The 14,252-nt window shown below is 43.2% G+C and overlaps 1 protein-coding gene across 3 annotated transcripts in view; it reads right to left on the bottom strand.

Annotated features, from left to right (window-relative positions):
• Positions 1–286: 286 nt before the first annotated feature.
• Positions 287–14,252, bottom strand: part of LOC123373233 (regulator of G protein signaling 7 binding protein) — an 81,858-nt gene continuing 67,892 nt past the window's right edge. For 2 of the 3 annotated variants that reach the window (XM_045022101.1, XM_045022100.1), the window contains exons 4-6: positions 10,306–10,453; positions 8,430–8,500; positions 287–1,331 (exon numbers count right to left, since the gene is read on the bottom strand). In XM_045022101.1, the coding sequence (XP_044878036.1) occupies positions 1,240–1,331; positions 8,430–8,500; positions 10,306–10,453 (311 nt within the window). In that variant the 3' untranslated portion in view covers positions 287–1,239. Of the gene's footprint in view, positions 1,332–8,425; positions 8,501–10,305; positions 10,454–14,252 lie in introns of those variants that run through there. The other variant, XM_045022102.1, reaches the window with a different exon arrangement.

The raw sequence follows: 14,252 nt of genomic DNA, 5'->3' as shown, positions 1-14,252 counted from the left end.
CATTACTTAATAAAGTTGCCGCCTAGTTAAAGCACATTCTTGGTGTCTTGTCTGTCTTCCCTCAGTGTCTGAGACAATAATTCCGATATCTGTGTCCTGCAATACAGAACATTGCCACTAGTTGTCAGTCTAAATAATATATGTGGGCTGATTGTAGTTTGTTGTCTTCCTCTGAGAACAGCATTCTTGAAAATGGAGCGAATACTATTACTGAGACATTATAGTCAATTGATTTCCTAGTGATATAATAATTAGAAAGCAGACAATTTTTAGTTTACCTAAAAAACTTTATTAACAATGTAAAATGCCTAATATTTTACAGTCTGAGCTAATTCTGGCATGCCCTATAAGAGTTAACACTAAGTTGATGTGCAGACACCATGCTTCAACTTTTAATGGAAACAAAGTATTTTCTGCTTTATATTAAAGGATAATTGTATATTGTACTACACCATCTTTTAACTCCATTGCCCCTTTCTTCCAAAAGTTGAAATAGACACCATTGGTTTAAAAGGAAATTAATTAACTTCTATGTACTGTACAGTATGTAGATATTATGATTACTTTGTATTTACAAATATGAATATTTTTCATATATGATTTTGAGTATGATAAATTAAGAGATTTTACTGTGAAGTTCTTTGCTAAACTGAGATTATAGTGGAAGACTAAAGATGAATGAGAGCACAAAAAGCAATAGGAGAGTTTGTGCATGTTCTGTTACAATAGTTTTGTTTTTAATATTAGAAGTTTAACATGTTTTGATGTTTGAAATAGTTTTCTATGTTTAAAGATTGTTTACAATATTTGATCATATTCTATTAATGTGATCCTAGTAAGAGCTATAGTCATACTTTTGTACTGTACACAATTTCTTTTGTGGTTTGTATAATAAAAAAGCTTTAGGATGAGCTAGTAACCATAATTCCTGCATCTAGTCACTGAATGGTTTAAAGTAGACATGTGGAATGTCTTTACAAAATCTTTAAAAAAAAACAAAACAAACAAACCAAAAAACCCCCAAAAACCATAATAATGTTAAATCTGTTCCCTTTCTGATTCTTGAGAGCAACAACTTTTAACTGTAAAACTCCTTTTTGAAAAGGGCGGGGGGAGAAGGAATAGGGCAGTGTAGAAAACGCTATTTAATCAAGAGCAGTAAGGTTTATCCTTTCAAAGGTCAAATACTATTGGTTTCATGAAAGTTATGGTTTTCTTGGTGTTTCTGTACTGAATTTTTTAGCTTGAGACAAGGCAGCACAGTCCAAAGAATCTTCGCTTCGGTCTTCTCACTAATGGATAAGGAGTCAGGTTTAGGAGACTGCTATCATCTGTAATGAAAGAAGTACAAAATGTAATACAATTAGGCATATAAAAAAGAAACTGCTTACTTATTTGTATACCAGTAGCACCTGGGAGCCTCAGTAGTGGACCAGGGCCCCATTGTACTTTGCACGGTACAAACTCAGGCTAAAAAGATGTTTTTTTCCCCAAGTTGTTTACAATCTAAATGCTCTAAAGAGCATGTCCGTACACTATGAATTATGATTAAGGCTAAGATTATGTCACAAGTTTGCAGAAGTCACGGATTCTATGACTTCCAGTGATCTCCATGACATTGGGGCCCCAGCCGCTGACCAGCTGCTGCCAGCAGCAGGGGACCCAGCAGCAGCCCAGCCTCCCCAGGGAAGTGGGGGACCCTCTCACAGCTGCCCAGCAGCTGCGGGTGACGGGACCCCTGCAACTGACCAGCTGCTGCCACTGGAAGCAACCCCTGAGCTGCCCAGCGGCTCTGCCACCATGAGCAGCTGCCCCCCACTCCCACAGCTCCCAGCTGGCAGCAGCAGAGGGACCCCAGAGCTGCTCAGTGGCCACAGACAGGGGGGGCCTCTGCTGCTTCCAGCTGCTGGTGGCAGCGGCAAAGGGACCCCAGTGCTGCTCAGTGGCCAGGGGCCCCACACAACTCTCCAGCTGCCACCACTGGCAGGAGCCCCCCACAGCTCCCCTGCTGTTGTGGGTGGCAGGGGACCCCCTCCCCCCGCAGTTCCCAGCCCCACAGGGCGGCAGCGGGACCCCTCCCAGCCATTTTGTCCCCATTTTGTCAGGGATGTTTTTAGTAAAAAAGTCAAGGACAGATCACGGCTTCCATGATTTTTTGTGTATTGCTCGTGACCTGTCCGTGACTTTTACTAAAAATATCCCTGACAAAATCATAGCTTTAATTATGATGATGCAGCTCTGTAGTAACTTTGTCCTATGCCAATTTTATTCCAGGAATGTAGTTTTGTTTTATATATTTAATCTTAAAATTCTAATTACAGAGTTATGGCCATTGCTCCAGAACAACATATAGTGTTTCAGAATATCAGTTCTGGATAACTAAAAAAGGTAGAGGAAGAAAGACAAAAATCCTGGAAGGTGGCTTAGTGGTTCAATCACTGAACTTGAGATCAGAGGGGTAGCTTTGTTAGTCTGTATCTACAAAAATAACAAGGAGTCTGGTGGCACCTTAAAGACTAGCAGATTTATTTGGGCATAAGCTTTTGTGGGTAAAAAACCCACTTCTTCAGACGCAAATTGAGAGGAATTACCCTTTCATCTCTGGAGACAGGGCAAAATTTTCAAACTTGGTTGCCTAAAGTTAAGGTCCTAAATCCATATTTAGGAACCTAAATGAAAGCTATTTTTATATGGATTCAAGATCCGAACATTAGGCAACATTCCTTGATAATCCAAGCTTTTCCTTGATAAGATAAATGATCTATTCCCCCATTCACCCAGTATTTTTATATTTGTTTGTAAAAAATAACATTGTTTCACAGCGCTAAGAAAAACATGAATAATAAATGCTTGCCAACTATGAAAAGAGTTTTAAGAAAAGTGTTTCCCAAATTGGAAAAACATAATGCTACATTTAGACACTTGGTTTCAGGACTGACTTTGACCAGGCTGATACAGAGTGATGCCCTGATCACATAAGGACTTAAGTGTCCAACTCCCATTTCAGTTGCCTAAGTCCAAAATGTAGGTGCCACTGAGATTCTCAAAACTCCTACCACATTGCTGCCTAAACCTGGAGGCATCTAAAATCCCTCAGAGCTTAAATTTCTGCCATTAAAGTGCCCTATGTTTCTACTTCTGGGCCCATGCACTACCGCTTCAGTCCTGACAGCTCGTGTCCGGCTTGCTCCTAAGCCCTACTCCTTAAACCAGGTGAGATAAGTGGGGGAATGGCTATTCAATGGCTATTAGTCAGGATGGGCAGGGATGGTGTCCTAGCCTCTGTTTGCCAGAAGCTGGGAATGGGTTACAGGGGGTGGATCACTTGATGATAACCTGTTCTGTTCATTCCCCCTGGGGCACCTGGCATTGGCCATTGTCAGAAGACAGGATACTAGGCTAGATGGATCTTTGGTCTGACCCAGTATGGCTCTTCTTATGAATGTCTATCTGCCCTATGGGGGCTGGTGTGATATGAGCACACCTAACTCCACACAAAATTGTCTGGAGTAGAGAAGAAGCAGCAGCTTTCCTTATAACCTTTTGCCCACTGGTTAGGGTACTCACTCAGAACATGGGAGACCCCAGTTCAATTCCCCCCTCTGCATGATGTAGAGAAGGGATTTGAACCTGAGTGTCCCACCTCACAGATGAGGGTGCTAGCCACTTCACTATGGGATACTTTGATATGGTGCACTCCTGTTGAAAGCTGTTCCATGGTGTATAAATAAATACGCATTGGACCAGAGAGAAAGAATGACTCTATGGTTCAGTGGTTAGGGCATTCACCTGTCTTCTCCACATCAGGCACATAGGAGAATTGAACTAGTGCTCCCCACCTCCTGGGTGAGTTCCCTAACTACTGGGCTAAAGGTTACAAGAAAGGTCACTCCTGCTGCCCTCTCCTTTCTACCCCCTCTCTTGGCTGTTTTGTGTGGAGCGAGGTGTGTGTCATTGTTCTTGTAAGAGATCAGATTTTTTTGCATTTTGTCTACTTTTGCTTTGCTTTTTGCTACTGACAGGGGGTGCCACATGAAGGCAGTAGACTTGCTCCCCAAGCTGGACAATCAGCACCAGAAGGGAGCTGAAAATGACCATCTTTCCCATTGATGCCTCCACTCTACAAGAGAATCTAACACGTTAAGTAAATTGAGGAGCCTGTTGCTACATCTGCACCCTTGTCCACTTGACTGTAGATCCTGGACCAGGCTTGACAGGCTACTCTCAGGATCATACAGAGTTGCCATCGTTGGGCACCAGCATGGCCTGGTTTCCTCTTCAGATTGTGATGGTGGGGCAGTGCTGCAGACAATAACTCATCTGTTGAAAGAGTGCCTATCTCGACAGCTGGAGAGCTGCTTACCGTGCTCACCTCCCTGGATACAGAGTCTATCCCCTGGTTACCGTACCTGGACATCGAGCTCTGATGTCTGCATACGAGAGGATTCTTGCAAGAAACTCCTTAGGCACCTGTCTCCAGGAGAAGTTTCACAGCTTTGAATCCCAAGTGGAGATAGGCGCCTCCCTCCATCACATACTTAGGTGTCTGCCCTCACTGAATGGGATGACGCTTAAGACACACCTCTTCTTTGGCATCTTCAATTGGCTAGCTTAGGTAGCTCCTCACCTAGCATGCTGGCTTTTGTAGCTCCCTCTCTTAGGTGTCTAACTCTCCCCAGGCATTGCATAGGGATCCTGGTTGCCTACTCAGGGTTTGTGGATTCTCCTGGGTGGCAAGGCACCTAAAAGTTAAACTAGTTGTTGCACTGCCTAAGCCCCTTTGGGGGCCTGAGTGCATAATGGAGGTGTCCTGGCAGGGAAGGGGATAGGTTGCTGTCCAAAATATTCCTGGACCCCCTAGTAGGTGATCCAAAGGGCAGCATTGATATCCACCTCAGAAGAGAATGATCATATTACACATGTCAGTTGCAGGGAGAGTGCTGCATATGCAGCTGTAATAACAAGGGTAAGAAATGGACTTTGTCTTGCATGTATGATTCCTTTGAGAGAATACATTCTCTTTCTTCTTAAATTTCACCCACTGCACATGCACAGTAAATGTGGGTATCTGAACACTTCTTCAGTCAGTCTGCAAGCAAAGATGCAAGTTTAGTAGCATTATACTAAGCTTGAAAAGACTAGTGATTTGTGAGCCCACCCTGACCTCAGTGAATTCAGCAGCAAAACTCTCATTGATTTCACTGAGAGCAGGCTCGGGTCCTGTAGGATTCATTCATTCAACACTATCAAATCATCTCACAACTTTTTTTTTTTAAACCACACTCTGAATTTCACATCTAATCATTAAAGTTATTAGCTCGTACCCTGGTAATTAACTAAATCTCCTCCTTTTGGGTCTTCTCTCCCTTATTTTTCCTCTTTGATGAAATCAAAATGCAGTTTTAATTAAAGATCTTAGAATACTTTGAAGATGTAAAGTCCTGAATTACTACTATCATCCCCTCTTGAGACCTCAGTTCCCAGAAGTGGGCAGTAAGCTCTGAACATAGATGATGTATATTTGTGAGAGCAGCAAAAGAGCCGTTTGTACCTCCTTGATCTTGGAGCTGGCCCCCAGCATAGTTTAGAGCAGCCTGTGGGCTACTTAAAAGTATGTCTGCCTGATACACAGCCCTAAAAGCCTCTGGTGCATCTACCAGAGATCTTCAGGCCATCTATGCAGAATGTAAGGAGAATCTGAATGAGCTCTCCCCTGTGATGAGCTGGGGGGAAAGACTTCAGGAGCAGACCATATTTGCATAGACATGCCTACTCTGCCTACGTGTGCAGCAGATGGAGCTGCTTTGCCAAAATGATCAATTTTGGTTGGTTTGGGGTTAGAAATCACTCAAGGATTTGAATGCAGGGGTAATGAAGATGAAGTGTTAACCTTATTGCATGAGTAAAAGGCAGCAGAACTGTGCTTACCATGTGACCCCCCCTCATTGAGGGGGTCACCCTAAACTGAACCTCACTTGCTAAGCAGGGAGTAGGGATACCACATCCTCATGAAGCTGAGAGAGTGGAGATAGTATTTCTATGTGGTGGTGTGGATGCTGCCAAGAATCTAGTATTTAATGATAGAGCTGATTGGTCTCAACTGAGAGTCCTTGTTTCTGGCTGGTAATTCCTAGAGATATTATTACTGAACAGGTCTAGGGGCTAAGCCTTAGACATTGTTGCGGATAGGGAAAGACAGTACAGAGACTGAATTGGCTATGAGGTTCCCCATTAAGAGCTGGGTTAAGTGGCAGAACCTCAGAATGTGACATTGTGGGTGCAGCAGCAGTGGCAGAAAGAGAACGACAGCTATGAGCCAGTTGCAAGCAGCAGCAGAGGCATTGTTCAATGTCTCCTGCCCCCAGGGGTGGGAGATGAACCATGTGAACGTACCTCTGAAGTCTAGGTCTTCGCTAATCAAGGACAGCCAATGGTGAGTAGGGTACAGTGGTATCTGAGGGGAGTGGTGTGTTAAGGGATGTTTGTTTGTTGGACTTTCACACCACAAAGTGAGAAACTGAAGCCAAGGACACTGCCCAACACACTGTGGGGTGGATGTTTGCCTATGGTCGCATGCTTTTGATTTGTGGTTCTGGTGTTTTTCCAAATTAACGTTGGGTCCCCTTTTAATAAAAGTTTTATTTTGTTTTACACAGACTCAGTGCTTGCGCATGGGGAAGGATTGCCTTTGAGGTGGTGGTGTTTAGTTTTCCCAGATTACTGTGGGGACTTGAGCCGGTTTTATTTTGTGGTGGTAAGAGAAATCCCTAGACATTGAACCTGGCCCTTGTTGCTGCCGACACCACCTGTCAGAAGGATTACTAGAGCAATATAAAGGGGCCAGAATGCAGAGGAAGGATTCCCCCCTGGAACTCTGAACTGTCTTCCTCTATTTTGCACTGAGTTCAAGTTTCTCCTCTTCCGCAGCCTAGGTCTTTCCTTTGCTATGTTCCCCTTCTTCTTTCTCTTTGTGCCCCATTCCAGACTTTGTGCCTTTTTACCATCTGTCCTGTTTACCTGGAATGACCTTCTATATAATGCACAAAGAGATTTCTTCCTCCCCTCCTTCCAAACCCTTTGCAATCCCCTCCATTCCATGAAACTTCAGGAGTGCAATGTATTCTCCCCAGTCTGTGTTTCTCTCACAACTGCTGTCCTTTAGACTGTTAGCTCCTTGGGACAAGGACCTGTTATGCTTAGCACACTTTATTTGCTGTATGCTGCCATGTATACTGACAGCATTATGGAAATACTAATATAATATACGATAAAGAATACACTTAGCTTTTAATTTTTTAGGACAAATTGGAGAGAGTCTAGAGACTATCCCCTGACAGGTATTTGTCCAGCCCATTTTTAAAAACCTCCAAAGATGGGGATTCCACAACCTCCCTTGGAAGCCTATTCCAAAGCTCAACTACCCTTATTCTTATAAAGTTCTTCCTAATATCTAACCTAAATCTCCTTGGGTACAGATTAAGCCCATTACTACTTGTTCTGCCTTCAGTGGACATGGCACAACTGATTACAGTCCTCTTTATAACAGCCCTTAACATATTTAAAGACTATTATCAGGTCCCGCCTCAGTCTTTTTTTCTCAAAACTAATCATGTCCAGTTTTTTTTCTAACCTTTCCCCACAAGTCAGGTTTTATAAACTTTTTTTTTTTCATTTTTGTTGCTCTCCTTTGGACTCTCTCCGGTTTATCTTCATCTTTCCTGAAGTGTGGCTCCCAGAATTGGACACAGAACTCCAGCTGAGGCCTCACCAGTGCTGAGTAGAGCAGGTCAATTACCTCCCATGTCTTATGTACAACACTCCTGTTAATACACCTAGAATGCTATTAAACTTTTTCATAGCTGCATCACATTGTTGACCAGTATTCAATTTGTGATCCATTATTACCCCAGATCCTTTTTCAGAAGTACTACCAATAGCCATTTACTCCCCATTTTTGTAGCTGTGCATTTTCCTTCCTAAGTGAAGAACTTTGTACTTGTCTATACTGAATTTCATCTTGTTGAATTTAGACCAGTTCTCCAATTTGTCACGGTCATTCTTAATTCTAATCCTTCCCTCCTAAGCGCTTGCAACCCCTCTGAACTTCTTGCCATTTGCAAATTTTATAATAAAATTTTATTATGCCACTTCACTTCCTCCAGTGCAGCTCTGCTCAGCAGAGACATAACTTAGCTCTTAATTTCCAAAATATACTAGCTTTAGAGGATGCTGGACTAACCCTATTGAGTGAAATCCTTGCCCTATGGATGTCATTGGGAGTTCTGTCATTGACATCAGTGGGGCCAGGACTTACCCAGAATAATTTTTTTAAATAATATCTAGAAAAAATGTAGATTTTTCTGATATAAACTGAGCCAAAACAGTTGAATGCCTTAATTTACATTAGATACAGAAAAAGCAAGACTCACCTTGATTTTTCAATGGTAAAGGCATAGTCTCCCTGAGTTTGCTTAAAAGGTTTTTCATTTCTCTCATGTCTCTGTGGAAATTAAAAGTAAAATAGATAGGTTATTTAAAGTCTCCATTCTATTTTCTGCTTCTGAGGGTTGTAGGAATAGTACAATACACTGAAATAATGAAAGATAAACTCAAAGTGGGACTAACAAGCTCTTTTGGCTCTATCTAATGGACAAGTAGTTGGCTCCAAGATAAAAGCCAGTCTAATTCTTTATTTTTGTTACAAGAGGAATATGCCCTTAGATTTAATGAGGATCTGGAGGGTTGATTTGATTGTAATTAGCAGCTTTCTGGTTCAAATTTATCCTAGGATGATGACATAATTACCACTTCCTGGATGTTGAATGGTCTTTATAAAATGAGTTGGTGAGTTCAGTCCAATTCCTAGTGGAGAGATGCACCACACCTAGCACAACTGGCATTTATCAGCACCAGTGTTGGCTGCACTACCCTTTTGCCCCTAGATGGTGAACACTTAGACTGTAAATTCTTGGGACAGTGACTGTGTTGTGTATCTTGGACAGTACCAAGCACAAAGGCAGTGTTTAAAAAGTAATAAATAAATGACTGTAGGGACCACGCATGCTGTATCTGTTCCCATTTTGTGGATGAAGAGAACATTTCATCCAGCCTGTCAACCTGACCCCTCTCAAGTGTATGGGATTTGCCCAAAATGTTAAAGGGGAGAAAACAGACTAAATAATCCCCACTGATATTTTAATAGGTTTCCTCTCTCCCATAGCAAGGTTACAGGTGTGAGTGTGTTTTGAAAGTGGCTCACGGTTTGTAAAGTGAAAGAGAAACTGTGTGAGGACCCAGGCTACACTAAAGAGTTTTTGGTTTGAAAGATGGTGTGATCTTGCCTCATTCATTTGGATACCCCGATACTATAATATGGTTCCTAAACAGAGCAGTGCAACTATCTTTCCCATTGTTCAGTTTTATTCAGCTCCTCTTTTAATAGAACAGAATTTGGTTATATACAAGGAAATATGGTAGCCCTCAGGCTCTCAGTGGTAACTCACACAAAGCCTTAGATAATAGATCAGTTTTAGTAAGAACGGAAATGGCCACCAGGGTTATCTCTTACTTATTTTATTTTAAAGGGCCATAGAAGCTTCAACTTGCACCTGGATAGCCAGAGGATTAAAGGAGTTCAGTTTGGTATATACTTGTTTATTTCCACACATTCAGAATTATTGGCAGGCACAACTGATGATGTCAATTGGATGTCTAAATACCTGACTTGCAAGTACAAAAATGGAGACCAGGTGGTTTGGAATACAAAAGCAGAGGCCAGGTTAAAACTAGAATGAAAATCAGTCTTATTATCTCTGTTCTGCAAGTAGGACCATTTATCCAGGGGCGGCTCCAGGCCCCAGCACGCCAAGCGCGTGCTTGGGGCGGCATGCTGGGGGTGGGTGTGCTCTGCCGGTCGCCGGGAGGGCGGCAGGCAGCCAGCCTTTGGCGGCATGCCTGCGGGAGCTCCACTGGAGCCGCGGGACCGGCGACCAGCAGAGCGCCCCCCGTGGCATGCCGCCGTGCTTGGGGCGGCGAAATGTCTAGAGCCGCCCCTGCATTTATCTCTGTAGTTTCTTCGTGCTTTGACAGTGGCATCCAGTGGCACTCAGCTAAATATTTCATTCCTGGCCCACCACTGTACCCACTGATTTAGAAGTTACTGTCATGTACATTAAGTTCTGAAGAAATGTTAAAATGCCTTTTTAATGTACTGATACAAGTAACAATGTTGATTGCCTATGTGGAAAAGGATGAATAAAGCATTAGGCCTAAATTCCAGTATTTAGGAATAAAGGCTACACATACCTTTCAGTGTTTTCAATATCGGTGGAAACCTGCCATGAATGCTGTTGAATATCTATTGGTGAAGATGATGTGTCTTCTAAAATAGGTACTTCTGAATTCTCCTCCATTTTATTGTCTAGGATCTTGGGTGTTGCACACGGCTCTTTTCCTTTAAAATGTTAAGACAAAACAAAACATATCCCTGTTATTTAAACACAGTTTATACAAAGACTGAAATGTGGTGGTTTGTACCTGATTATGCACAGCACCAGTACAGAGAGTTATGAACCCAAACTCCACATGAAAATCAAGCAGGACAGGGAATGGATGGCAACTTGTCCATCTGCTAATGAGAGCTCTGCTGCTTGGCATAAGTAATGCAGTGGCCAAGCAGCACCAGCGGGAGTGAGGTCAAAGAGAAGAGTGTGGAGCTAAACATTTTGCTTAACTGTGTAAAATCTGTGTCAGGGGCCAAAGGGCAACATGGAACAAAAACCAGTGAACTGTAGTGCATCTACTGAAAATGACTTCAGAAACGCTCACATCAATGGACAGCACAATGCACATATCCTAGTTAGTAGTAGGATGCTGTGCTGAAAAAGTAGGACAAAATGTGAAGTTCTGTACATGACAAGTTTTAATAGCACTACACACCTGCCAACATTCACAACCCAAAATACTGCAGATTCCAAATCTGCACCAAGTTTGTGATTCATACTTACTACAAGGAAATAAAAGGAGGTGTTAGAGCTGAGTGGTTGAGGGCTGGTAGCCAGGTCCTAAGGATTTTGTGTGGGAGAGAAGGAGGTGTTGGGCCTGGACCATGGTGATAGTGACTGCAAAGGAATTAGGTGTTGATGGGATTAGCTGGTGCCCTGACAAGGTTCTAGTCCATGGCCCTTCTGTGGTAGGGTGACTAGACGTCCTGATTTTATAGGGATAGTCCCGATATTTGGGGCTTTGTCTTATATAGGTGCCTATTACCCCCTACCCCCATCCTGATTTTTCACACTTACTATCTGGTCACTCTACTCTGTGGTAACCAGTGTAGCCCTGGCACCAGGCATCTAATGGGATGGATTTATTTTGAGTGTGCCATTTGAACTGAGAAATTTCAGAGTTGGGTTCCAGACACCTTCCTTAGAGGTTCAAGTTTGTTTACCTTTCTGGATGGACCTCATGAATTTGCCCAAACAATCTATGACCAAAAAGTTCTTATTAAGCAAGGTTTATTACAAATAGAGAGAAATTAATATTAAAAACAAAATCTGTGGTCTTTAAATTTGGTCAGAAATCACCTAGCAAAACCTACACTGTAATTACACAGATGAGAAGAAATTGCTTGTTTATTTCCATCATCCAGCTTCTCAGGTCATCAGAGCTGTTTGCATGTTCTCAGCCTGACAGTCTGCTAGAGATCCTGGGAATCAAACTTCCATATATTTTTTTTAAACCTCTCACTCACCTCAGGTATCCTTGGCCACAGGGAACAGCTCCACTTCTCATCTCTCATGGAGTCTCCTTTTGAACTCCAGACTAAAGTGCTGCTCCAACTCTGTCTCCCCTCCTCACCTGCCACTTAACAAGAGTCAATCAAACCCTCCTCCTGGGTGATCTCCTTCTGTGCTTTAGCTTTAGTATCACCTCCTCCCAATTATACATCACAGAACATAAGAACGGCCATACTGGGTCAGACCAATGGTCCATCTAGCCCAGTATCCTGTCTTTGACAGTGGCCAATGCAAGGTGCTTCAGAGGGAATGACAAGAAAAGGGCAATTTATCAAGTGATCCATCTCTTCTCGTCCACTCCCAGCTTCTGGCAGTCAGAGACTTTAGGACACCCAGAGCATGGGGTTGCATCCCTGACCACCTTGGCTAATAGCCGTTGATGGACCTATCCTCCATTAATTTATTTAATTCATTTTTTAAACTCTGTTATAGTTTAATCTTTCACAACATCCCTGGCAAAAAGCCCCACAGGTTGGCTGTGTAAAGTACTTCCTTTGGTTTGTTTTTAAACCTGCTGCCTATTAATTTCATTGGGTGACCCCTGGTTCTTGTGTTATATGAAGGGGTAAATAAGACTTCCTTATTCACTTTTTCCACACCAGTCATGATTTTATAGACCTCTCTCCAGGGCCGGCTCTAACTTTTTTGCCGCCCCAAGCAAAAAAAAAGAGCACCGCCCCACCGTAACACCCCCCCCTGCGAGTGCCATGCCGCGGAACCCCCCCAGCACTGCGCCGCGGAACCCCCCCAGCACTGCGCCACGGAACCCCCCGCCCTCCCGAGCACCACGGCATGCCGCCGAAGCCCCCGCCCCTCCAGCGCCACATTGCCAACCCCCCCGCCCCCCTTAGCGCCATGCCGCGCTGCCAAAACCCCCGAGCGCCATGCCGCCTGAAGCCCCCCACCCCTCCGAGCGCTGCCCTGCCGAAGCACTCCCCCTCCGAGCACCGCCCGACCAACACAAAAACGAACAAAAAAAACCTTCCAGCGCCACCCCGCCGAACCAAAAAAACAAACAAACCCCGAGTGCCGCCCCGCCCCGAGGTGCCACCCCAAGCACGTGCTTGGTCAGCTGGTGCCTGGAGCTGACCCTGCCTCTCTCATATACCCCCTTAGTTGTCTCTTTCCAAGCTAAAAAGTCCCAGTCTTTTTAATCTCTCCTCATATGGAAACTTCCATACCCTAAATCATTTTTGTTGTCCTTCTCTGTACCTTTTCCATTTCTAATATATATTTTTTTGAGATAGGATGGCCAGAACTGCACACAGTATTCAAGGTGTGGGCATACCATGGATTTATATAGTGGCATTATGATATTTACTTATCTATCCTTTTCCTATTGGTTCCTAACATTATTAGCCTTTTTTTTTTTTGACTGCTGCTGCACATTGAGCGGATGTTTTCAGAGAACTGTCCACAATGCCTCCAAGATCTTTCTTGAGTGGTAACAGCTAATTTAGACCCCATTACTTTGTATGTATAGTTACCCAATATGCATTACTCTGCATTGATCAGTCTTGAATTTCCTCTGCCATTTTGTTATCCAGTCACCCAGTTTTGTGAGATTCTGTTGTAACTCTTCAGTCTGCTTTGGACTTAACTGTCTTGAGTAATTTTATATCATCTGCAAACTTTGCCATCTCGCTGTTTACCCATTTTTGCAGATCATTTGTCATTGTCTTATCAGAGACCTCAGTGTGAAACCTTAATTGCTTATCTGTCTGGTCCTCTTGGCTATTTTACTAGCTGTACTGGAAAGAGCAATGAGTTATACCAGCCCATTACACAATACACAACTTTCATGTCACACACTTATCACCTTCCTATGAAATAGGATTGCTCTTGAAAGCGATCCAACTTGTCACTTGTGCTATAGAAATATAAAGTAGTGATATAATTTGGTGCTGATTAATTTTACCGTTACTTGGTTTTAAAACAGGGATTATTATTTCCTCTTCCAAAGGACAGATGTGCAGTGCCTGTAATACTTTTTGTGCTGACCAAAAAAAAAAAAAAAGGCAGTCTTGTAGAGTTTTGGCAGTATGAATGGTACCAAGGAACTGTTCACTAGTAATATTGTTGGATCGTAACCGATTCATGAAGACCTCCTTGAAATTCAGGGTGCCTGCTGAATCACTTGAAAAATAACTGAGAGTCTGTTAATAATAAAGGCTCTGAAGAACGTCTTGGTCATAGGCTTAAACTTGTGAGTTAGACCCTGGGGTCTACCCCCAAATCCTGCATAACCTTGGAATATGGTGGAGGCTCTGTATTGGCCTACCACTCCTTCCCAGCTCCTGTTCCCTGGTACCATGACCCTATGATGGAATGCCAGGGACTCCCTTGGCTGTGACTGCCCCTGGATCTCTGAAGAATGAGTGGGTGTCTCAATGGAAACAATAATGAGGAAAAAACAGTAAAAACTGTTATATTTTCTAGGGAATTTCCATAGGGTAG

Source organism: Mauremys mutica, chromosome 6, assembly GCF_020497125.1.
Source record: "Mauremys mutica isolate MM-2020 ecotype Southern chromosome 6, ASM2049712v1, whole genome shotgun sequence".
NCBI classification, from domain to species: domain Eukaryota; kingdom Metazoa; phylum Chordata; order Testudines; family Geoemydidae; genus Mauremys; species Mauremys mutica.
This window is presented reverse-complemented; position numbering and strand designations above follow the sequence as displayed.